The sequence below is a fragment of the Strigops habroptila genome, chromosome 2 (assembly GCF_004027225.2).
Source record: "Strigops habroptila isolate Jane chromosome 2, bStrHab1.2.pri, whole genome shotgun sequence".
Classification (NCBI taxonomy): Eukaryota; Metazoa; Chordata; class Aves; order Psittaciformes; family Psittacidae; genus Strigops; species Strigops habroptila.
Window position 1 is genome coordinate 114431381 of NC_044278.2, and position 26294 is coordinate 114457674.

General features: G+C 41.3%; 1 protein-coding gene across 4 annotated transcripts in view; it reads left to right on the top strand.

The window, feature by feature from the left end:
• Window positions 1-6798: 6798 nt before the first annotated feature.
• GRM5 (glutamate metabotropic receptor 5) overlaps window positions 6799-26294 on the top strand; it is a 253121-nt gene continuing 233625 nt past the window's right edge. For 2 of the 4 annotated variants that reach the window (XM_030476432.1, XM_030476431.1), the window contains exons 1-2: window positions 7957-8322; window positions 16543-17423. In XM_030476432.1, the coding sequence (XP_030332292.1) occupies window positions 16745-17423 (679 nt within the window). In that variant the 5' untranslated portion in view covers window positions 7957-8322; window positions 16543-16744. Of the gene's footprint in view, window positions 6859-7956; window positions 8323-16542; window positions 17424-26294 lie in introns of those variants that run through there. The other 2 variants (XM_030476429.2, XM_030476428.1) reach the window with 2 other exon arrangements.

A 26294-nucleotide genomic window follows, 5' to 3' on the forward strand; every position in this document is an offset into this window, starting at 1 on the left:
CATTGATCATGAAGGAAGTATAGATGACCGGAGGTGGATATCACATTACAGTAGTCTACATGTGATAAGGAGAGTTCCATTGTGTACCCAGTCTCAATACCTAAGACGCTTAAGCTTGCACATTACTGGAAATAATTTTGGTCCACAGCAATGAGATTATTCAGCCAACACACTGTTATGGCACAATCCTTTCAACCTTGCATGATCAAGCCAGAAGAGAGACTTGGGAATCCCTGAGTATAAACAGAATATGACTGTTCAACTGTGGTTTTGTCTTAATCACGCAACCCTAGACATCAAGTGTCATATAACATCCAGCAAACAAACTGCTTTTCTTTTTGTTTTATTTGCTTTTAGTGGACATTGGTAGTCAAAAGGAAAAAAACCCTATATTTTTACATAAGGAAAAGTTGTCTATTGTAGAAACATGCAGTTTGACAGAGCAAACTTTTTGGGTGTTTGTGTAGAAAGGTTTACTTAAGGGAAAAAGACAGCAATATGTAAATGAAGAGAAATGCATTTGGTATGTAACTATAGCTCAAAGTAATTGATCTACTTATTTTCTTCATCAATCTTTTCCATTTCTGGAATGCAAAAAAAACGTTTCACAAACTCAGGAGTTTGCTCAGTGCCTGAAGTCGTGCCAATAAAAAAATGAGGTGCACCTGCTTCTTCAACAGGCCATATAAAAACTTAATTTCACAGAAACTGTATATTTGTGAACAATCACCATTCTCATTGTTGGGTCTTAAAAAGTAGTCATGCAAAATACAAAGACATTTTTGCCCACTCATTGTTCCTATGGTAACTACAGTAATTGTTTACCTAGGAAAGCAATATTACGGATTTTAATTTAAAGCTATATACCAAACGTAGCACCTTTTGGTTACTGCTGGCCTTAGTTCTCTTTTTCTCTCTTTTTGATGTCCTACAGGAAGGGGAGGAGGGACTGAAATTATGCTGTGTTTATGATCCCTTCCACTTTTGCATGTTCTCCTTCCCAGCTGACATTTTGCACAGAAAGAGCTACAAGCAAAAGGACACAGAGCTGGCTCCAAGTCACCTTCTGTGGTAGGTGGACTGCCAACCATACACATGCTGATCCAAGTCTGTATTATTGCTGGAGCAAGGTTGTTCTATGCCATGTGTTTTCCAGTCTTTTGCCAGTTCCTTTGTTCATGGAGGGAACGGAATCAGATCACAGTGTCAGCAGGAGGAATCAGCTGGCCAGGAATAGATAGAAATGACAGTGTATTTACTGGTGTATTTCAGCCAGTAGAGTTACTAGTGTGTAGCATTGCAGTGATGTTTTGCCACTTTCATTTTGATGACAGAGTTTTGTTCAGGTGAAATTCATCATGTTTATAGGCTGTTCAGTTTATTTCCATGCCTGACCAGAAAGACCGAGCAGATGAGGCCCTCTATAGACAGATAGGAGCAGCCTCATGTTCACAAGCCCTGCTCTTTGTGAGGGACTTCAACCACCCCAATATCTGCTGGACAGACAACATAGCAGGGCATAAGGAATCCAGGAAGTTCCTGGAATGTGTTGATGACAACTTCCTTCTCCAAGCAGAGACCAGTGACAAGTGGTGTTCCTCAGGGGTTGGTATTGAGACCAGTGTTGTCAGTGACATGGACAGTGGGATAGAGTGCACCAAGTTTCCCAATGACACTAAGCTGTATGGTGCTGTCAACACTCTGGAGGGAAAGGGTGGGATCCAGAGGGACCTGGGCAGACTTGAGAGTTGGGCCAGTGTGAACCTCATGAAGTTCAACAAGGCCAAGTGCAAGGTCCCGCACCAGGGTCAGAGCAATCCCAAGCACAAATACAGGCTGGAGGAGACTGGATGGAGCAGCCCTGAGGAAAAGGACTTGGGGGTGTTGATTGACGAGAAGCTCAACATGACCTGGCAGTGTGCGCTCGCAGACCAGAAACGAACTGTATCCTGGGCTGCATTACCAGCAGCATGGCCAGCAAGGGAGGTGATTCTCCCACTCTACTCCACTCTGATGAGACCCCACATGGAGCACTGCAGTCAGCTCTGGGGCCCCCACACAAGGGGTCTGTGGACCTTTTGAAATGTGTCTAGAGAAGGGACACAAAGATGATCGGAGGGCTGGAGCACCTCTGCTATGAAGAGAGGCTGAGAGAGTTGGGCTTGTTCAGCCTGGAGAAGAGGATACTCCAAAGACGCTTTATAGCAACACGTTTTATACCTCTGATATTAAAATTCCTCATTAGAGCAATGTCTGGATCCTGGAATGAGTAAAGTTCCCATGGAAGAATCTGCTTCACAGCCAGGAACTTCTCTGCCTTTTGTTCAGATGACTCAGTAACAGTGGCACTTACCAGATCTCATTTTGGGTAGGTTTGGGGACTTCACAACAATAAACAGTCCCATCACCTCCCTGCTGTTTAGCAGAAGATGCCAGTCTGGGGTGCAGACATAAAGCAGGATGAGTTCAAATCCCAAGAGGAGCCTACTAGTTAAGTTTCACCCTGTCAGTACTCTACTCTCACTGCAGAGACAAGATTGCGCACCACACAGCAGCATAATTGGAGGTTTCATTCTTTCAGCCTTCATTTGAAGCACTCCCCCACTCAGATTGGAACTCACTGAATAGAAATAGGAGCACCAGTGTCAAATTTTGAGTGATATGAGAACACCAAAACACTTTCTGCAGCACAGAAAAAAACAGTCTTAGGAACGTATGGATTTTCGTGAGAAGCTTAATTAATTTTTTAACGTAGAGTCATGTGCATTTCTATGGATTTCAGGAGGGAGGTCTGTCTATACCCCAAACTCTCCTTTCAAAGTGTGCATGCTGATTGCATTTAATTATCATCCTTACGCACCCATTTTGAGTCTCTTTTCAAGTGCTCTGGAATTCTTTGGTGGAAAACAGTGATGGGAATTGTGTAGGAGAAGGTAGCAGAACATATAATACATACATACATAAAGATATTGGAAATAACAGAGTAAACAAGTAGAAATAACATAGATGTCTTTTTTTTATCAATTTTAGAAAATTGAAAATGCTTATAACAATTGAAATAACATCATTGTGACCTCGAATAGGAATAATACTTTTATTCATAAGGGCAAAATATAAGTCAAATTTCCTCAGTTGGAGTTACTAGCCCTGAATACTCCTAACATGACTTGGACTTGCAATGGTGCAAAAATTCTACTTCCCCATTTTGGCAAGGATAGACACTTTATACATGAAATTCACTCTCTGGAAAGAGCAAAGAAGAAATTACAGGGAGAACACACAGAACAATTCCCTAGAGTAAATTCAACCATTTTGTGATAGTTTTTATTCAGATACTCTGCAAATTGATTTAATTTTCCTATTTTCTTTTCTTTCGTGGGCAAATCTGAGAACATCTGTATTCTACAATCTTTTAGCTACATCTGATGCACCCCATTATTACTCACAAAAATCTCCATATATATATACATGAGCTTGTGTTCCCCTTTTGTACTCTTCTTGCAACTGTGCTACTCAGAGCTCTGTATTCTGTCTTCTCCTCTCATGTCCTGTTTTCCACTTATGAGCCAGATCAAACAACAGCTTATAGCCACCTCCAGTCATAGATTCTAAATCTAAATCTAAATTTAAATCCTCTAATCCTTACCCAGGGACTGCACAATGTTCAAGGAGTTTCACAGCTACGTTCGGTTTCGGATTTCTGAGTTTTCCCAGCTACTAAGAGCTGGGTCACTTCCTTGCACAGAACTAGAACAGTCTTGGAAGTCTTTGGCACTTCAGTACCTCCTTTACATCTATGTACAACCAAGATTCAAAAATTAGTCATAAATTCCTTAAAAGCATGATATAGGTATTCCTATGAGGATTAGGTACACTCTGGAGTCTATGAAGAGATGTGGGCAGATCTTAATGCCTCTTTAAGATAGATGAAATTAATGTCACCCTACAAAAAACAATTTCCCTGTATTCGCTCTGAAGAGAACATGAAGTTTATACATAAACCTCTAAAAGGTTTATATAAAGTCAGGCCCTTGTATTTCTCAAGGTTGGAAAGACAACACTAACTGAGGATTTTAAGAGTAGCACCTTTATTATACCCTGACAGGCTACTATTTTCTTTCAAAATGTGTTGTATAGCATACTTTGCACCTTTTTAGTCTCCTTCTGTGTAACAGACTTGCTGTTAGGATACTTGCTTGGGAAGAAAGAATAATTGTCCTGATTTTAATTATGTCGTTAACTATAAGCATGATAGATTGTTCCCCCCTGGCTCCACCTCCTCCATCTTGTCTAGTAGGCACTAAATGTTGTATATATATGTTGTGGAGTTTTTTTGAGCTGCCAATGAGCTGGCCAATACAATATCACCTTCTTCTCCACACCCAGTCTTTGATTGTGCTGCTTGTGTCCTACAGGTTTATTCATTCTGGAACTGAGAAGAACCCAAATTAGTATTCCCTTAACCTCTTTATTTTAGTCTTAAAATGGTAGAGTAGTTAACATGGTCTTTGGAGATATTGATTATACCTAGAGACTTATTCATACCCTTTTTACCCCTGCAATTTTCTGTATGCATGAGCTCCTCAGAGTGCAGAGATTCAGAATGTGTTCAGCCTTGGCCAATGTGTTAGTGTCTATAGGTGCTACTGCCACAGAAGCAAGGAGTGTTACCAGTAGTGGGCTTATAAAATGTAGTCATTGTGTCTCCTTATTCAGGTACTGGTTTGTTTATTTTTTACTGACGCTGTTGCAAACAGGTACAGGAAGCTTTCATTTTATTTACCTTTAAAATAGTGGCAAAATAGGAGAGGAATTTTCCTGATAGGGAAAAAATAATCTAGCATTAACAGAGAAGACGGTGACTAATTTTATGGGTTCTGTAAAACAATTGTGAATGATGGGAAGAGAGGAGGAGAGAAAGGGGGTGGAAGAGCGAAAAAGAAAAGAGCCTGTATTGGGACCCTGTTAAAAAGGTTAATAAGAGGCATTAGGAATGTAAGTGCCATGGCCACCCCCATCCATTCTGTTTGCCTCCTTTAATCTTTGATCCAGCTGCTCCAAACATCTGGCACAGTGAACTCTGACTCTGGGCTCTGATTCATGGGGAGTCCTTGGGGATGTGTATGTAGAAGCTGCCCTGTATTCACTGGGGCTGCATCCATACAACTCTGTGTGTCCTGCTTGTGTGGGGATCATCTTCCTCATCTGCTGTCAATCACCCACCCTTCTGACAGCCATCTGGCTGCCGCTGTTGTCAACGGGAGGTGGCTGCTTTCTGGCTCCCTCATCACAGACACCATTCCTGGGGAAGCCAGAGAACTACTGTGGCAGCCCCAGCGGAGCAATGGGGCTCTATTCTCCCCAGGTCCCTCTGACATTGCTTCCTTCTTCTGTGCACAGTAATACCACTTTACCTTCAGTCTCACCTTCCCCTCCTACAGACACATCCCTTCTCTCCTCCTTCTGATCTGAGCTTTCTCTACAATATCTGTCCCCTCTTTTTCTCTGTTTCCAGCTTTCTGACCTTCTAATAATTTCACAGCCCATGGTTATGAAAAAAAGAATGTCTGAGAGGAGCACAGATGTGGGAAGGAAGAGGAAGGACCCTCCTTACCCATCTCTCCACCAGGGCAGTGACAGGAAAGGGGAAGCCCCTGGTAACTAGTGGTCTCTCCCCTCCCACCTAACCTACCTCTATCCCTCTAAGCACCAGCACAGAGGGTCTTGGAGCTGAGTAAAAGGAAGAAACAGAACCAAAAGCAAACACACTAACAAGGCCCTCTGTTTTAATGACTGGCCTCTGCCAGAGCTTCAGCAATTGAAGGAGCCAGGAGAGCTGGGGAAGGATGTGAAGCAGGTGCCAGCTGATGGGCTCCCAGCCAGCCCGAGTCTGGGACCAAACAAGGATGTGAAGGAGAAAGAGGTCAGGCTCCAACACATGGTAAGGATGTATGGGATCCCTATTCTTTATCTATTGGGATGCAAGGAGCAATCAAGCTGGTCATCTGGTGGAAGAGAGGCAGCAGTAAAGGGATCACAGGGGATTAGGAGCATGGATGGAGCTGTAGCAAGACAGTCCCTCTTCCATTATTCCCTAACAACTTTATCAAAACTACCTCAGATGGGCAGCGGTGTGGAGGAGGACACGATGTAGGTTGGATGAGGCAGTGCAATCACCCTGCAGGACCCACATCATGTAGTGGCCAGGATTTGGGTCATTTGGTAGTTGTTTTAAAAAAAAGAGTTAATATTTTAAGCAGCAACGCAAAGAGGGGGGGACCAGCAGGGAGTGCCAAGCTGTGTAGCAGCAGCAGAGAAGGGCTTCTAATTCTCAAAAATGGATGCACAAGCTAATCCTCCCTGCAAATACAGTGTGGTAAACGGTCGGACCCAGCAGCCTTTTAAATGCCAGATCAGCTCTTAACTTAAATGGCATTTTGCTTTATTATTTATTTAATTTATTTCCTTTTATTTATTTATTTACTAATAATAGCTTTGAATAAAGAGATGATCTTCTGGCATTGTGTTGCGATGGTTCCTGGTTGCTTGTTGTTGTTGCTGCTGCAGTAGGAGTGTGGGGACGTGTTGAGTTTGTCGGGGCTCAGGCTACCTAGGACACTTCTCACCCGCACACGCGTGCCCACCCCCCGAAATTCCCTTATCTCCCTTTCAAAGCCGTGGTTACCGGGGCCTGTGCCGGGGGTCCCTGCCCAGGGCTGAGTGTGGCTGAGAGCAGGAGCCTGGGTGTGTAGGGCTGAGCCGTGAGGGGGAGAAGGAGAGAGGGAGGGGGGGAGCTTTGGGAGGATGCAGGGATGCCGGAGGAGAAGGTAAAGCCTCGGCTGTCTTCGGGAAGGAAAGGTAGGTATGTGGGGAGCAGGTAGTTAGCAGGGAGAGAGGTGCTGTGGGGTTAATGGGAGGGTGAGGAGGCAGAAGGGCCGAAGGGCACCGAGCTGGTGGGCAGAAGGTAGGCACACCAGTGCGCCTGCAGAAACGGTCCAGGGATGCTGTCTGTGGAGCCAGGGGGATGGCAGGGAGCCGCAGGGGACAGGGAGAGGACGGGAGGGAGCTCGGCAGGAAGGGGGTGGATTCTGCGGAGAGGCGGGGATGGGGCAAAGGACACGTCCCGCCGGGCTGCCCTTGGCACAGGCATCCCTCCTCCTCTCGCCCGGTGCTGCCACCCTGCAGCCAAGGGAAGGGGCGTAGGGCTGGAGACGGCAGCCTGTCCTTCTAGTGGCAACCAGTCCCTCCTTTGGCTTGATAGCGCTGGGTGTGTGCGTGTGGGGAGGGTGGTCGCTGCTCTCGCATCCCCCTCTCTCCGCTTGCCAGGGAGGAGCAGGCAGTGCCCAGGGCTTTCAGGCTGCTTAGTTTCTTGGAGGGATCTATGCCACTTGGTGGCACTAAAAAGTTGCTCTGAAGACCAGTGCTCTCCCTGTGCAAAGTGCCCCCGAGCCCGCAGCCCCGGCCCGCGGCAGCGGAGCGCTCGGGGGAGAGGCAAACTCCGGCCGTTCGCAAACGGCTGCTGGGACCGCAGGGGTAAACTCTGCCCCGAGACTCGGTTTTAAACAGACCCTCCCGAAGCAGCTATCGCTCCCCCCCACCTCCTTTTCTTAATCTTTTTATTCGGATGATACTGCTTTCTTACTTGCTGGACGGTAGTGCAGGAGGGAGGTGTCAGGGACTTTGCAACCTTCAGATCATCCGGAGAGATTTTGTTGCAGGGCAGAATTCAGGGTTAAGCCCCTTATAGATGCAGGGAGGTTGCTGCCGTGCATAGAGCAGGGACAGAGGTGTTTAAGCAGGTGGGTCAAGCTGCAGCAAGTATTTAGGAAGACCAAAGACTGTGGTTGCAGAGAGCAAAGACCCATCTGTTGTTTCATCGTTTGTTTGTTTATTCCTCCTCCTAAAGCCTTCTCCCCCTCCCATCCACTTCCCCCACACCCCCACCCCCCTCTTAAATCCAGGGACCATTCACGCCTCTTGCAAATGAGACTTGGGTGATGCTGAGAGAGCAGCGTGTTGCGTGGCGTGTGTATGTGCACGCATTCGCGGGGGTAGGGTATTCGGTCCTCAGCATTTGCCTGTGATCAGAAGAAAACAGGATGTGCCCATAGCTGGAGGAGTGACAATGCTAGCAGAGCGGGGCTCACCTGCTGGTGATCTTTGCAGAGGCATTTGAGGATTATTCAGCTCCAGAAGGTCTGTGTGAGGAATGCTATCTCTGCTGTGGCTGAAAATAGGAGGTGCCTACCCGTCTTGATTATTGCCACTGAAAGAACTGCTTTGCCGCCACTGTAGGAAGAAGCAATTGCTGCCACCGACAAGGTAATGCTGCGGGGTGGGAGAGGGGATTTTTGTGCCCTGGGTTGCAGGCAGAGACCCTGTGGATGCAGGAGTAACTCTTTCCCCTCCCTCCCTCCCTCCTGCTTTTGTCCTGTGCCCTACTTGCCGGAGGACAAGCACAGCTCTTGGGGGACCAGCAAGCCAACTGGTCGGAGCACTGGAGGGCAGCAGGCACTGATCCATCCCCAGGAGCAGCATATCTGCGGGACTGGGAGAGACCAGGGTACTGCAACACCTGGGCTTGGTGTTGTGTGTGATATAGTCCTTATGCTCACTATTGAGGATCTGTCTTGCCAGGAAGAGATAATGGAAGCGGGAATGTATTTTTTCCAGACACAGCCAGGCTTAGCTCAGCCACAGACTTTTCTGTGTGACCTTGGGACAAATCACTTTGGCTCTGCTCGGCGAGTCCCGTCTGTTCCTTGTTTAATAATTGGAGCCAATGTCTCCGCGTGCAGAAATGATTCATTAAGAGCTGAGAAGGACAGCGATACCACTAGCCAAGCAGGGAGACAGAGACCTAAGAACCTGTGTGTGTGCATAGATACACGTCTGTATGCAAAGCCACCGAGTTGTAGCAGCGCAGGTAGCTATGCAGGGAGTTAACCTTGTCCGGTAGTTTCCTGTAAGAACCAGCTTCAGGTATTGAATTTACTTGTAAAGAACGTGGTCCTGCATGGCAAATGTGACCACCACGGCAATTTTCACCACTGGTTCGTTTTAAGGTTCGGTTTCTATTTTCCCTTTCGTAAGCTGGCCGGGGAGGCGATCGCTGGCGGCCGGAGATGCTCAGCACCAGGGACAGCGCCCGCTCTCTGCTCGCCGCCCCACTGCTGCCGGCTGCCCGCTGCCCGCTGCCCCATGCCCGCCCCACTGCTGTCCCCGGTCCATCCCACTGCTGCCCCCTGCGCGCCCCACTGCTTCCCGCTGCCCCCTTCCCCCTGTGCGCTGGCCCCTGCCCTCCCCACTGCTACCCACTGCTGCCCACTGCCTACTGTTCCCTTCCCCCTGCCTGCTGCCGGCTGCCAGCTGCCCCCTGCCCACTCTGCCGCTGCCTGCTGCCCACTGCCCACAGCCCGATGCCCATAGTCAGCGCTGTCCCCCACCCCGGGGCTCCACCACCCCAGCACCCCCACTTCCATTCCATCTACTGCTCCAGAAGGGTTTTATGGGGGCAATGAGGGTGACTGGGTGTAGGGGGAGGCTGGATGTTTCTTTCTTCTATTCTTGAGGAGAGAGTGGTGGGATCATCTTGAAAGCAGAGTGGTGGAGGATTGTCTTGAAAACACACCACTCTAAACAATCCTGAAAAAGAAAGATATACAGAGGAGTTAACTGCCAGACTTTTCATTCTCTATGATTATTTTTTATTACTCTATTCCTAAACATTTCTATCCCATGCTAACACTTTGCGAATTCTCAAATTCTTTAACTGCATACTAATATTTATGCTACATGATCAGGTATTCCAGGGTTAATAATTACTTCAAATGATCAGAGAGTATTTTGGGGGTCTCTACACAGGTTCTTTGTTGTTTTATTTGCCAACATGTTTGTGGTATTTTTGGTATAGCAGTAGTACCGGAATGTCCTTGTAACACCACTCTTGTTGTGACTTGCTAGAAAATGGGTGTTTTTTGGAATTGCTATTGCTTTTTCTTGATCATCTCCTCCAGATCATACATTTTGTTCAGATAATAGTTTTGTTAATTAATAAAATGTCTATGATTACAGCTGAGATTACACAAGGGCTATTAGTTCCCTCATCATAGGGTATAACAGGTTTTTGGTAACAGCAGCAGTAACTAGTATATATATTTAGCGGAATTGCAGAGATCAGTGCAAGTTTTGCTGTTACGCACCTGCATATTAAAACCAAAATTGTTCCATCAACCAGAAAGTGTGTGTGGGCATAATATGGGGAAAAACTTCCCAGGATTGCTAAAGATCTTGCATCTAATTATAACATTCTGTGTTTATTATCTATGAAGGCATGAGTTCAGCACATTAGTCTGCTATTTTCAGTGGCTGTTCTGGCCAAATGGTTAAAATTCTTCTGCACTGATTAAGTTTCTCCCATTTCTAAGTGGAATTACAGAAAGCTGCTCCATAGTCTTTCCTATTGTATAAGGCTGTTTCCTGTATCAAAGGGCTCGATCTAACGCCCGCTGGAATTCACAGAGCCGATAATGCAATAACTAATGGTTGTTTGATTTTTTTAATTCTTTTTGTGTGTGTGTGTGTGTGTTTTGGTGAATGGAAAATTTAAACATCAGTAGAAATCTCAAACCAGAACAGTGTGCTCATATTTCATGATTTTCGACTAAGGACCATTTGAGTGCATCAAGTTTTTTGTGACCAAAGTGAACTACCTTCAAGGAATGGGACCTCCTGCAGAGAACCTCTCCATGGCATTGGGAAGAGGATTGCCAGAATAGACTGAACCCAATGCTTAGAGTTTGCAATGCCAACAGCTGAACTGAGCAAAGGCTTAGCATCCTGAAGGTACACTTTTTCCTCACTTCAGTCCCCATTGAGATGAGCTGACAGGTCTCTCTCCTTATGTAACCGTTTTTCTAAGGCAGTTCCATCTTTTGCTGTCTAATGATCTTCACTGTGAGATAAGTGGCAGGACTGATTCTGAACCAGTAATCCAGTTGCTGCTTGCTAAGGTTTTGTCTTCTCTGATGATGAAACCTAGGTTAGCTCCTTGGGATATACTGATTCATTCCATAGCCTATGGATCATCGTATTCTCTCATATCTTATGACATTGAATTAGTTGTGGTATGTACTGTAAATGAATGCCTGGAAAGCACTGAATTGGCAGGTACATGGTCAGAAGCTATACAAACATAGCGTGTAAGTAAAATTTTTCACTACAAATCAATTCATTTTAGGAGCATAAATTTTTGTGATTGCTCTGATACCAAAAATCCTTCAAACAGACCTTAAACTTTAGATGTCTTCACAGGTGTTTGATCAATAGCATTCTTCATGTGCTTAATAATGAGCATATTCCTAAGTGCTTTCATAGATTGGGCCATGATTCCTCATTCCATCACAGCACTGTTCTGTGATTCAGTAATTTGACATTTTATTTTTATAATTTAAATCTGCCTGAAGATCTAGATTCTATGAACACACAAGCCGTAAAAGCACAAAATTTTATGTAGCAAAGAAGAAACTTGAAAGAAAGTGCCGCTCTTTCTCTATTTTGCTTTTTTTTCCTAATAAAAACCAGGCTAAATCAAAGACTTCCCGTTGCTAAGTTTGTGTTTTACCTGCCAGAAGCCACACAGCCAAGAGAATTCGGATTGCAAGGACAAGAAGGTCCTTCACTTTGGGGTCACTAGTGGGCGCTGCTATAATGATGTAAGTCACAGCGGGAAAGGGTTTCATTCCTCGGGTTTAAACGCTGTTACACCTGCGGTAGTAGAAGCCCTTAAGAAAAGTCAGACGTGCCCCATGCATAAACTCTCGGCCATATACGAAGTGGAAAATCAGCACTTTGTGGACTGCTGTTCATAGTCTGATTTTTTTAATTAAGATTTAATTAATGCTGTTAGATATTAGAACTCGTTTTGTTTCTTTTGGTCTGTACAGACTGTAAGTAGGTGGACTTGCATTTGGGATTAAAGTAAATAATTTAAAGGTTTGTGTGATGTTTCATGGAATATTGCAGATGCTCATTTTCTACTCGGTTAAACCTCAACATGAAGTAGCTGGAACTCTGCCTTAAAGGCCCAGCTGAGAATTTGTCCTGACAGACACTTGGCATAAAGTTTTTGCTGCCAGGGAGAGCAGAGGTTATAGGAACATGTCGAGTGCTTCATCAGAACTGTGTCTTCAGCCATCTGGGTAGCCCTTACATTTTTGTCTAGGGCAAGACTGAGCAAAGGACACATAGGCAAAAATATCTTTCTGTCTTATTCTGCAGTTGCTCCGAGTGTGAAGCTGGTGCACCAGCAGACTGAGACAAAAGTGTCTGTCATCTGTTGTTAAAGCATATGACTTCAGGATTCATTTATAGTTAGATCCGTAGCTGAAATAAGCTAGGAACCTTGATATACCAGTAATTAAGTGCCTTTTTCCATTTTGCCTATCTTGCAGTAAGCTGGGAATAACTCCCTTGATGCTGAAAAAATTGAACAGTGTGAAAAGTAAATTTGACCCTAAGTGCTGTTCATGTTGATTTGCTTGTCCATCAATGAAAACAAGTAAATGCAGACAAATTATTAATTGTGAAACAATTCCCATTACTTTATGCATACATTCAAGAGTTCACTGTGTTCCATGCTGCTGCTACCTCTCTTCGCAGTCTGAAGGCTGCAGTGTGTCAAACTCCCTTTAGGGTTATCCTTAACAATTTAAGCAGGAGTTACATTTATGCTTATGAAATTTTGCTTAATTTTATTTTAGTACTCGTTCTGCTTGTAATAATAAGCTTCCTATAGTAGGAAAGAATAGTAATCAAAATGTAAAGTGACTTGCATGTGATTCTCTTGGGGAAGAAGAACAGTAAAATTGTGAATTTTACAACAGTTCCCTTGGCCATTTTCTCTTCAGGAAGATGTTCTCCAGGAAATGTAATTAGTGTGCTTAGTCTATCATCTCTCTGCTCAGTCATTTTGGCCTAAAATGGGATGTGTTACTTGATTAGTCTCATGGCATCTTTGCATGGCATAGCCATCTGTGTCCAGTGGAAGGATGACAGGCAATAAGCACAAATTGAAATACAGGAAATCCTGTGTAAGCATTAAAAAAGAACCCTTTTTACTGTGATTGTGGTCAAGCAAGGTGCGCAGAAAGGTTGAGTTTCCATCTTTAGAGCTATTAAAAACCTGACTGGACATGAAGCTGAGAACTGCGTTAGCTGAACTTGCTTCAAGCAGGGTGCATGGATCAGACAACTTCCTGAGATGCCTTCCTACCTCAATCATTCTGTGGTTTTTAGGTTTATGAGAGCAAGAGGAAGCCCATAGAACCAGATATCTGTTCTACAAATACAAATCCATTGAAATTTAGCAGGCTCACTTAGTCATGTCAATACAAATTCAATATATAGGTTGTTTCACTGCATCATGAAATCCCACAGAAAGCATTGACTTCAGATGCTTTGGATATGAGTCCTAAGCCTAACTGTGTAAAACATAGGCAGTTTTCATAGTGTAATTAGTAGGAGCTTTGTAAGTCCCAAGTAAATTGACTTTCACTTTAGTACAGTGGATTATATGAAGAAAGTTCATTAATTGTGGAGCAACTGCAGTCTGCATCTGGCCTCTTCTTTTCCCTTGGATGCTATGGAATGGAAGGATTTAAATGCTTTCAGAATTTGCTTTTGGGCCATAGGAACCGCCTAGCCATGAGACCTGTAATTACTATGGAGCCAGAAATATAAAGGAGACCTTCAGCTTTACTTCATTCTTTACTCTGTAATTTTATACTGATAGATTCAACTGTAGACTGAGAAGAGCAAACAGCTGTTCTTTAGAGTGAAGTACAAAAATGGTCTTGCTGCCCTCTTTTTGTTGTATATCCTCTAAGGAAATTGTTTAATTCTGAAACATAAGACCAAGAACAGGTATTAATAAGCTTGACCGGAAACCTGATTGATGTGTGTTGTATAATTCAAATGGTGGATGGGGATTGGATTTTTTTTTGTCTCTGTGTGTCACAAGCTCACCCCAATCCTCTGAATTCTCTCTTTGTACATATGCAGCTGCATAGGCAGCTAGGTTATAAAAAGGCATCTAATTGTACATCCAGTTACAGTCTGAGGCAGAGCTGGCATTTGTCTAGATATACTTGTGCTCTGTACATGTAACCTTAATTTGAGAAGCTCAGAAGAATAAGCATCCATGGTTTTAAATAACAGAGTACTATTTCTGTTCAAATGTTAGCAAGTTAGTAAGTAATTAACGATTTTTTTTGAAGTGGTAATATATTAAATTAATTGGAGGTATAGGAATTTAATAGCTGTGATATAGTACAAAGATATCCCCTGTCCATCATCCTTCATATTGCTTACAAATTATATGCTACCATCTTCAGAGTCATGGAACAAACAATTGGAAGACATAAACAGTAGTGATATTCTGTAATTAGAGACTAATTAACCTTAATTGAACTACTGTTATTCCTTAGTGGCAAAGGCTTGCAGTATTGATAAGCCAACTCTTCACAGACTAAGAAAACCTTCTTGAAGTTCTCTACAGTTATCTGAAACTTATTTCATTGTTAACACTTTTTATTAGTAAAAATGAATATTACGTGAATTTATTAATATTGAAATTAGTATTACAAAGCCATTTTTATTACATTCTTTTTTTAAGGATTTAGATTTCATTTGGGAATGCTCACAGAAGTATGGCGTTATTTCCTCTGTGTAAAGCTTTATAACCTATAGGTGTCTAGATGAAATAATAATTAAACAAGGCTTACATCAAGCAGAAAACTGGTTTTAGGTTTTCTTGTCTCATCTTTAGAGTCAGGAAGATTTTCTCTGTGGCACCATATGGAATGACCTAGCTATGAGGGGTAAATTCAAGATTAAAATACTGCTAGATTTTCAGACCATAAGAAACAGAGGTAGATTTTCTATGACAAGGGTTTCTTTCACTTTACAAACCTAAGTATTCTTAGAGTCATTGTTAATGGATTAGGAACGATCGATGGGTCTGAAATGTATGAAGGTTTCTTCCCCCTTTTTTTTTTGTTTTGTTTTATTTATATCTAAAGATTTATGTGAATAAAACTGAGATCAGGCTCTGTCCCACAAATTTGCAGTTGTTTCGTCAATAATGGAACTGGGTGCATGGTTCACTAAGTAGCTCAGCATCTTCCTAGATTTAAGAGTGTGCTTAACTTTCTGTACTATCAATGGATGCACTGGCAGGTGTAGATCAATAGATGATACTTTAATGTGCTCAGGAATCAGGAATCAGGAATGTTTAAGCCCTATGTTTAAAACCAGAAGCCTCCTGCTGCAAATCCGCTGCTAGGTACAGAACATTTTCAAGTTCCACTAACCACAGCCCAAGAGATGAAATTCTTTAATATTTTTCTTTTTTCTTTTCTTTTTCTAATCCTTCATCAACACCAAAGTTGAGTGCAGATTGCATTGCAGACTATCAGCAAACATAGCAGATCAAATATTTTAGGTACTAACGCATTTGTATAGTCTCATGCTGATTTCTTTCTTCCAGTGAGGTCTGTATAGTTGTCTACAACACCAGGATTTGTCAAAATGCTTATTGGTGATTTTTGATTTAAGGATATAAAAAGCTGAAAAGAATTTCTCTGCTCTGGTGTTTTAGAATTGTTGTTACTCTGCTAAAAAATTTGCTGCTTGAAACAAATACAAATATTAATACCAAAATCAGATTCCTTAATCCTAACATATTTTAAAAGTTAATTTGTTCCATGTTATGTTTTACAAAGAAAAAACAGATTTACAGATTTGAAGAATCAGATTCTGCATTCCTTAGAATATTTCAAAAACAGGTCTGTCAACAGCAGCTTCCTGGTGCTATAGCTGATGACATAGTGCTGCCATTAGTGTGCATTAGTGTGACATATGCATTTGTGATATAGAAAGTGTCTGAAAGTAAAAGGATTTGTTTTTAACGACACACATTAGGAATGGCAATATTTTTCTTCTATGGAATTAAATACTTGTCTGTTGTGCTTTGGAAAGTATTTCCCAAAAGAATTTTTAAACAAGAGTGTCAGAAAGAAAGACACTGATTTATACCAGCAGAAGGACAAGCCTAAGATTCTGAAACATATTTTCCAGTTTGATAATGATGGAAGTAAGTGTATATAGGAGACAATGTATTATAAGCATCAAAGGGTAATGGGTTTAAACTTAGACAGGGGAAGTTCAGGTTAGATATAAGGAAGAAGTTCTTCACTGTGAGGATGGTGAGGCACTGGCATAGGTTGCCCAAAGAAGTGGTAAATGCTCCACCCCTGGCAGTGTTCAAGGCCAGGTTGGACAGAGCCTTGAGCAACCTGGTCTAGTATCAAGTGTCCCTGCGCATGGGATTGGAACTAGATGATCTTAAGGTCCTTTCCAACACTAACCATTCTATTATTCTATGATTCAATGATTGACAGCAGTAGGAATAGGTGCAATTTTAGAACAGATTATAAAGCTGACATTATAACTAATTTTAAAGTTCTCTATTTATTTTTGAAGGTTATGAAGATTATGATCACATGTACAACTCTGCATAGCTGTCCACCTGGAGATGATGGCAATTCATTAGAGAATACATGCAAACTCCTGGTTAACCATCAGCATAGTGCTCCTTTTATCCAAAAGATTTGATAACTGCTTTTCACCAGCTCTCCGATTTTGTTCCATCATGTTGTCTCTACCAGCCTAAACCATTCCTAAAATGGTCCTTTTGCTGTTCCTTGCAATCCTGTTGTTGAAGGAAGATGTCTGTGGGAACTTCAGGCTTTTGGTTTCAGCACAGGCCAATGAAAGAAGGGTGGTTGCACACATGCCTGGTGATATTATCATTGGAGCTCTATTCTCTGTCCATCACCAACCAACCGTTGACAAGGTTCATGAGAGGAAATGTGGTGCAGTAAGAGAGCAGTATGGCATTCAGAGAGTGGAGGCAATGCTACATACCCTTGACAGAATTAATTTGGACCCCACACTGCTGCCAAATATAACGCTAGGATGTGAAATAAGAGACTCCTGCTGGCATTCTGCTGTGGCTCTGGAGCAGAGCATTGAGTTCATAAGGGACTCTCTTATTTCATCAGAAGAAGAGGAAGGGATGGTTCGATGTGTGGATGGATCGTCATCATCTTTCCGCTCCAAGAAACCCATTGTTGGTGTCATTGGACCTGGCTCTAGCTCAGTTGCTATCCAGGTCCAGAACTTGTTGCAGCTTTTCAATATACCTCAGATTGCTTATTCTGCCACAAGCATGGACCTAAGTGACAAAACTCTGTTCAAGTATTTTATGAGAGTTGTGCCATCTGATGCACAGCAAGCACGGGCTATGGTGGACATTGTCAAGCGCTATAACTGGACCTATGTTTCTGCTGTACATACTGAAGGTAAAAGATTATTTTTTTCCATCTAAGAATGACTTTGAACTACTTTGATGTGGTCTAATAGATTACGGTGTTCAATGTTGGATTTTCGTCAGTCAGTTGTCAACAAGATAGGCTTTTACTTAAAAATAACTTCACCTTCTCTATGGGGCTGAAGTAGCATCATGTTGATAATTGCTGAAAACAAAGTTTGAAATATAGTATTGTGCGTACTCTAGAGCTACTTATTGCTAGAAGTGCTTACTCTGGAGTCTCCTAAGTGACCTTAATTTAATTTAGTCGACATGTATTTATTTTTCTTTATCTACCAATCACTGTATTTGTATAGAATAATCATTTTGACGATATTACTATCAGCGGGTAATGAGAAAGTGTCTGGTTTTCCTAGTGCATAAGAGAGCTAAATCATAATTTGAAACTGTAGCTGAGTCAGAATGTGTTCTTCCTTAATACCTGAACCACAGAGGCATGAATACCAGAAAACATAATTCTGGCTAATATTTAAATTTTAATAGTACTTCATGGAGTATTGCGCACAATTCTTGCTCTGCATCTGGCCATTGGTTTCAGGAGTGAGCAAGGGAAGTCTCCTCAAATATTCTTCACATAATTATGCTTCATCAGATGTCCAGAAGATCAGAACTGTGTACTAAATTGCTTTCTTTTTATGAGTATGAGTTAGAGCTTAAGCTTTTTACCCAGTGTTCAAAAGAGTGCATGATTAAAGGGAATTGCAATGGAAAAGCTTACCTGATTTCATTATTCCTTGTACTGGCAGAATTGAGTGGGTTCATCTTGCTGTAAGTGACTAGAATTTCATACTGCTTTAAGAGCAGGTTTCACCAGCTCCTGTCTAATGACAACAGTACATAATGAGTTTTCTGGAATTAGGTTCTGTGATGAATTTTAGGATATCACCGAGCCATCTCTGTTCAAAGAAGCAAACACCGAATGGAAAGCTCAGAATATTATCTGGGAATGAAAAATGTTATTAAGAGATTGAGTAGTGGTGGCAACGTTGCTGAACAGCAGCAGATGCTGTTGGCTTTATTACAACCAATAGAAAGCAGATTGTCCTTCCCACACACTGAGTGTGCTTCTCTGGCAGACTTTATACTATCCAAAGCCCTTTTCGGGGAGATGCTGGGCCAGTGCTAGTATGTAGAGATCTTCCTCCTACAGATATGTAGAGATCTCATTCTGCAGTATTAAAAAAACCCAAACAAGTTAGAACTTGCATGCAGATTACTGAAATCATGTTTCCATCACGATAATGAAAGCTGGTAAATAACTGCAGTCTCTTTTGTATGGGGATGCACGAATATATTATCAGTTTAATATAACAGTGTATAAATCACTCTGCGTCACATCATGTAGTGAAGGTATTCTGTGCCAGCTGATGCCTTTGGCATGGTTTAGTGCGCAGCTTTCGCTTCACAAATATGTATGAATAACGTCATGGTCAAAAATAACGCCACTGATATATACATTAGCATAAGATTTTCTATCCTTACTACTTTTGATGAACGATTTTTACACCTCTGCTTATTGAGAAGGGATGCTTATTTATTCAGTGTGGGAATTGTTAAGCTTATATCAAGGTCTGATTCTTCACAGAGTGAGAATACTTACTTTTACCACTTCCTGTGGGCACTCTGTTTGGAGCAGATGGTAACATATGGCATGTTAATCTTATGGCAGAGGAACTTTGCCCTGTTCATTGAAAAGAAGGGAACAGGGACAAAAAGGTTGAAGCTAGAGATACCTGCTATGGGCAAGACAAGAGTAGTAAATGACAGAGGAGCTGAATGTGAAGAAGGAGAAATGATGAATGATATATCTAGTACATGTGCCCACTTCTCCTAGTTTTAAAGTGGACAGGATAGGTGGTACACTGTTAATTCCTGAAGCCTCACATTGGGCTCATATCATTCATAGCATATTTGCAGCAACATAATTCTGGACTCCAGCGAACAAACATTCAACTGGGGTTCTGGGAACCTTATGATTCTAACATCCATTTATATAGTCTGGTCATGATGAATATGCTCTCCAGTTAAATAACACCACACAAAAGTTTTCTAACAATAGAACAGGTGGTATTTGTAATCTGATAGAAAAATACAAACTGGTCAAGGTGTTTCTTTGAAATGTGACAATGTCTGAAGTTCTGGGCATTTTCCAAAGATAATGGCAGATGTTATCCCTTCCAGTAACAGGATTTTGTTTTTAAACACCATGAAAAAACACTATAGTCAAATGATAAAGAAAAGAAATCAAGTAAACAAGCAAAAAAAAAAAAAAAAAAAGATTTATTTATATTATTTCTATTTTTGTAATTGTTTTTCATTTTAATATAGTATCTGTTCACTTATAAACATCCTGAATATGTCCCTCTACTCAGTGTCCTACATTCCTGGGTACTACTTCAAAATAGGGAAAAAAAAATAGTTGAATCCTGCTTCTTGCAATTTTTGTCAACATAAGTTCTTGCCAACCCATTGAAAGTAGTCCTTCTTTCAGCACCTCCAGTAATTCTGGCCATCTACATCCATTATCTTTAGCTAATATTCGTGCATTAAACAGACTTTTGGGAAATATGATCTTTAGTTTCTTGGAAAAAATTCCAAGGAGAGGGAGGGTCCTCTCTTTCAAAGGTGGATGGTGAGAAAAGAAGAGGCAGAAAAAGCTTGGTCATTTGATGGCTTTAGTAGTTCCACCAGCAGATAAAGTTATAGGTCTCCTTTTGGTCTAGCATAAGAAGAGCCTGGCGTAAGTCAGCAGCTTCGTAATAAAAAGCTTCTTGTTTGAATCTTTCCTTTTGTACAGACTACTTCTCTGTGTCTGCAGTGGATTAATATTTTTGAAGGTTGACCTAGAGTTGTGTAGTTAAATCTTTATTCAAGATTTCCATATTTAAAATACAAAAAAATTTTGAGAAGTTCTCATAAGGTTTGCTCCTTTGACATTTACCATCACAGTTTAATCTAGGTGATGTCTCAAGGTGTACTAATAATTAGTAAGAGTAATTTTTTTCTCTAAGAATGGGAAGGTAGCAAACTCTATTGTCAGTGGAGCTCTTGTAATTTTAAGGAGGAAGTTTCTGCCATTCAATTAATAGGAAATATGAGTAACAAATGAAGGATATTTCTTATAAAGCAATAGTCATCGCCATTTACTGCAATGTGTTTTAAGTACGCCAATCAGAAATACTTGCAAGTCTTTTAGATAGTCTTAGGTTGTAACTCCCCTTGTTCAGGTCTTACAGGAATGATATGTGCCACTGACATTATTATCTTCCCTCACTCTCCAACTCTTCCTTCCTTGCATTTAATGATTTGTGGGGTTCTACTCTGAACCAATCTGGCTTCAAAATAAACACTTTTCACCCATCATAAAGGAACTTTAAAAAAAAATCCTCATCAGTTCTGAAGTCCAGGTCACACTGTGTTCTCATGAACAGAGATTTTAGCACTGTGTGACAGGGAGGTAGAAGTGAGCAGGCAAAGAGAGAAACTGATCAGAAACTCCAGTGGGAAACTCCTTGTACTGAGGACTTAACGCCTGTAGCAAGTGTCTTCAAATTTATGGATTGCTACAACAGGCATGTAGAGTGTACTGGAGACCATTTTGTTTGAAGTTTGCATACTGATCTAATTCTTTGAGCTGACCTTACAGATATTTGGTTTTGTTTTTTTTTTTTTCCATCAATGTGACAGGAGCAGAGCTTAAACAAACTTTCCTTAAACTAAACCAACTGACTTCTAAAACCAACTTCACAGGCAGACAGCAAGCCAATAATGTAGCCAAGAGCTCAGTCTGTGCCTCTCTCTGAGACAAAGTAGCTCAGCAGAGAGAAGACCCCTAGTTTAGTTCCCTGATTTCTCAGAGCACATAAGGAATCCTATTTAGCTCATGTAACTGTTATCCACCCCCAGGGAAACTAATGCACATAGAAGGCTGTAGAGAAGAAAATAAGTGCCTTTACTTGGATTTTGGGTAGTGGTGGTTGGCAGGCAAATGGGACATGCAGCTGAAGCATTGTGTCTCAGGCTTTTCTTGCGTAGCCACTCAACAGCACAACTAATCAGAAATGGTCAGGGAAACCAGGGAAAAGCTGGCTGTCTGCCACAAGAGGCAAAAAACTATTTACCTCATTTCCCATACAAAAGCATTCCCTGATCTTTGTGAAAGATCAGAGGAAAATATATACAATTTTCTCTTCTCCCATCATTGTGGTTTGAAGGCCTCTTAAAGCCCTTTTGAAGTCAATACACTTCCATTGACTAGACTGACATTTGGATCAGGCCTTCCTAGTCAGAAACAAGGTCAATCCCTGAGAGTCTGTGCTTAAAACTTGCCTGGAGCCAAATGAATTAGTAATTTGAAAGGCAATTTTTATTGCCTTTGGAAACCATTTATTTTGCCACTCTGAATTAAGAGGTGATGTATGCTGGAAAAATAGAACTGCACAGGGGTACAATTGAAGCACAATAAGTCAAATTTATTGGGGGTGGCAAGGGATAAATTTCACTCTATTATGTAAAAGGCGTGATTTACTTTCGAGCACAGCCTTAAGAAAGAAGACACTTTGTTAACATTTTCTTTAGACATCTTTGCAGGTAAACATTGAAGCAAATGTCATTCTTATCCTCATCTTCAAAGTCCTCTTTGTTTAATATCACTTTGCTGCATTCAAATTTATCATAAGTGCATATAAAGAAGTGGTTCACATTCATTTTCTTAGGATGTACTCAGGCAAGCATAACAAAAACAGAACTTAATTTTTCCTGTAGATGAAGGTTATTTCACACATTTCCATTCCTATTTGTTCAAATATGCCTGGTTGCAAAACTATTTTTGCTGCATCCTTTGCTACAAAGTAAAGAGCAAATTGAAAATTAGTCATAGTCTGTGCGAATAGGATGAAGAAATGAATGAAAGAGCTGCAACCAGTTGACCTTAAACCTGCTGCTTGGAACAAATTGTATTTATATGACGTTGCAGAGATTTTTCCTTTGGACTCTAGATTTTTCTCCTTTAGATACGAAAGGTACATCATGGTCAGAAATGTTATTTCCTTTTCACAAAATATAATCATAGAAACATAGAATCACAGAATCATAGAATCATAGAATGGTTTGGGTTGGAAGGGACCTTGAAGAGCATCTAGTTCCAACCCCCTGCCACAGGCAGGGACAGCTTCCACTATACCAGGTTGCTCAAAGCCCCGTCCAACCTGGCCTTGAACACTGCCAGGGAAGAAGCCAGTATCTGCTCTCCTGAAGCCCAAGGTAGTGAGCTTGCTCTGCACTCTCCTCACTGCCCTAAGGATCTTGAGCTCCACCATGACATGCAGGTGGAGCCAAGGCTGTCCTGGAGCTTCACATTCCCCACCAGCCCCTCCTTGTTGGTGAGAACAAGATCCAACACAGCACAGCACCTCTCCATGATGGCTTCTTTATCTTCTATTGTGAAACAATAGCAGCAGATAATAGTCAGTGGACTGTACAAGGCTTGGTAGTTTCCCTGTGGCATCCCTGATAAAAGCCCCAGCTAGGCAGCACACCTCTCTATAGAGTGTGTCATGTCAGTAAATGGGTGCCTCTGTGCCTCTCATAAAAGAGTTGCCTGCTACTATGACCCATCACTTTTCTTAGTTGTGATGGTTGTTATATAGGGAGTAGATCTGGCTGCCTTACTCAGCTCAACAACATCCCTCTTGATGTGACAGATTTTTCATATTCAGTGTGCAGAGCAGTGAAGCAGTTCTGCAAGGGCACCTCAGACTTCGGGGGAAGTATCTTCCTCCTTCAGGTCCTTGGTGTTGCAAGCTTCCATTCTTCCAATTTACTGCCCCCCCTTCCTTCTGTGTGTGCTGTTGGGGGAGTTTCTGGCTGTTTGGCCAGAGGCTGTGGGTCTCTGTGCTCCCCTGAGGCTTCCCAGACTCAGAAAACCACCCTGTACTCGATGATCCCGTGCTCTGTTGCAGAACATGCCTGCTCTAGAGCTGATCACCTCAGCAAGTGACTATGATAACAATATGATTGAAAATTAGATTAATTTTATTTTAAGTATAGGTGATATTTTTTCATGCTTTATATGCAGAACCCCTCTCCCCCCAAATCGTATAGCAAAAGAGGTCATTATTAGTCCATGAGAATATTTTCAATTTCAATAAAATCTTTTTTCTAAAAATCTGTTTCTGAAAATTGAAGAATGTTCTATCTAAATACAGAAGAATGTTCTATTTTAGCAATGTTTATTTTTTGCCCTTGGGCAAAATAAATACTTAGGGTTTTTTATTTTTGAAATTACTTTTTTTAAAACTGTGTTAAACAGAAATATTGGGATCAAGATGAACACAGTTTTGTATGCTCTCAATCACACTAATCTTTTACCAAAAATAAAGAGTATTTCCCGTCTAAAAGAAAATATGGGAAATTAAAAAGCCAGTTCCAGTCCTACCCTGTTGAGGTGTTTGCTCAGTTTTATTGAATGTTGACATCTATAACAGATGTGGCACTTTCTTTGCCCAGTTCCAAATATTTATCCTACCATCACAACTGTGAAAAGTAAGGAAATGCTATCAATCAACTGGGAATACTGAGATAGAAAACTGAAGTAGCATCAAGTTAATATTTACTCTGTTCTGCAGTGACTGATGCGCCACACAGCACTTCAACACCACTGGCAGACTGCTCAGGCCAGACATAACCACTGTAAAGTAGCCTGACTGATAGAAAAATATAAAATGAGAGGTATACTCTGGAGCGAAATGGAGATGAAGGATTTTAGGGGAAATACCATAAGACAGCAAAGGGAAGCTGAGCAAGGAGGTGTACTCTTTTAAAGCTAAAGCACTCCCCAACAAAATCACTTTGAAAGGAATGATATAAGGTGGACTCAGCAAAAAACAGGACATTTGGATCTTCAAAGTATTGCTTTGCTTGTTTTCATTTGGGGTTAAGTGTTTGAATGTCACTTTTTCTGTCACTTAGACTTTTTAGCTACTCAATGAAAGCCACAGTGTCATGAAACTTGCCTTCACTGAGAAGAGACAGTGGGAGTCCAGCATCCTCCAGCTTCACCTTAAATTTTTCTTTTGCCTTAGGCTTAGCAATGTCACAATTCTTGTCCCCATCCCCAGAGTACACCTCTTCATTTGTGGGGATCTACCATGTTGATGAGATTTGGAAGTCTTTCAGGAAGCAAGGTTGCACTGCACAGTACCTGTTGGGTCAGATCAGTTTTATGAAAGATGGTCCTTCTAACGTGTTCTATCAGGCGACCATGGGTAGTGACAGTGGTTCACTTTCCTGTATCACTTGTTGATATTTTTTCTTTGAGATGAAAGACTACATGCTATAGGCTTGACTGGAAAACATACTCCATGCAATTAAAAAAAAGTTCCTGAAGTACTTTTTACCTCAGGTCAGAATTGAGAGCGAAAATAACAACAATTTATCAGTGAATGAAAGCTATGATAAAATTCAGAAGTTGATCAAAATAAACTGCTTGTTTTGTGGTTATATTAAGAGTCGATAAATATAACTTTATAAGTCAAATGGAAATTTCATTTAAAATGGTGCCAACTTTTTAGAATTTTTACACAAATATTAATGCTGACAGTTTTGATTGATACAAAGTTTTTTACTCAAGGAAGAGCTGGAAGGTTCCCTCCCTGCCAATTTTATTTGTCTTCTATACCACCACTCCTGTATACAAATTAAACATTTTTAGATACATTGACAACTCATTAATACAATAGTTAAGCAGGGGCTGATGAACTAGGTCCCATTATTCATTATTTGTGATTATTTGTGGTATTCAATAAACCATAGAATAGTTTGGGTTGGACGGGACCTTAAAGATCATCTAGTTCCAACCCTTCTGCCATGGGCAGGGACACCTTCCACTAGACCAGGTTGCTCAAAAGAACATTTTTGCATCTGTTGTATTCCTTTTCTTTCTTATTCTTGATACCATAGATTTTTCTTTCTCCATACATGCTACCTAGTAATGGGAAATTTAAACTATGAATTTGTGAATTAATTTTTCCTAGATTTTAAGGACAAAAATGTCAAAAACCCAACATTATTTTATGTTCCTCAGCATAGATGCTGCTATAGAGAATTCAGGGGACATCGGGGCCCTGTTGGAGGAACCAGGAAGAGGAGGAGGGAAATAATAGAAGAAAGCTACCCAACATCACTGAAAGCAGTAGGATGAGAACTCACTTTCCAGAGTGCTAGTTTAAGACACCAAGTATGAAAGGACTTTGCTAGGCAACAGAATTTTATTTCCTACATAAAATAGGAAAAGAAAGATGCCCTGCATTTTTCTGTGTCTTTACACATCAAAAGCATATTATAGGTAGTTTAATATCACAGAAAAATGTTTAAGTGTATAGTTAAAAAGCAGAATAGATATTTACATTGGTCCACACATCAAGGTCCACTTCTTATACTACTTACAAGGACTAACTTGTGATTTCTCTGAAAGCTAAGAAAAAGGCTTGTGCTGAGTCTTTTAAACTTTTCAGTCTTTCCTAAGGCAGTTCTAAGTAGCCGATTTTTGAATCATAGAGAAAACAGTGATTTTGGAGGTGAATCAAAAATTATAGACTTTTCCTTAATTTAATCTGGAGGCCGCTGGAGAGCGGATAACATTACATCCATCTTACTAAAATCTGATTGCAGGCTTCTAATGATGTGGAGGCATACCATGTTGTAATGCAGACTTTTATACAAGACTACATTGTATGTGTACACATTAAAGTAGTGATTGGGAAGGTTATTAACAGAACAATTACCATGTAGCTTGGCAACTGAATTTTGAGACAATCCCATTAATATATCAGTCTTGTTCTTA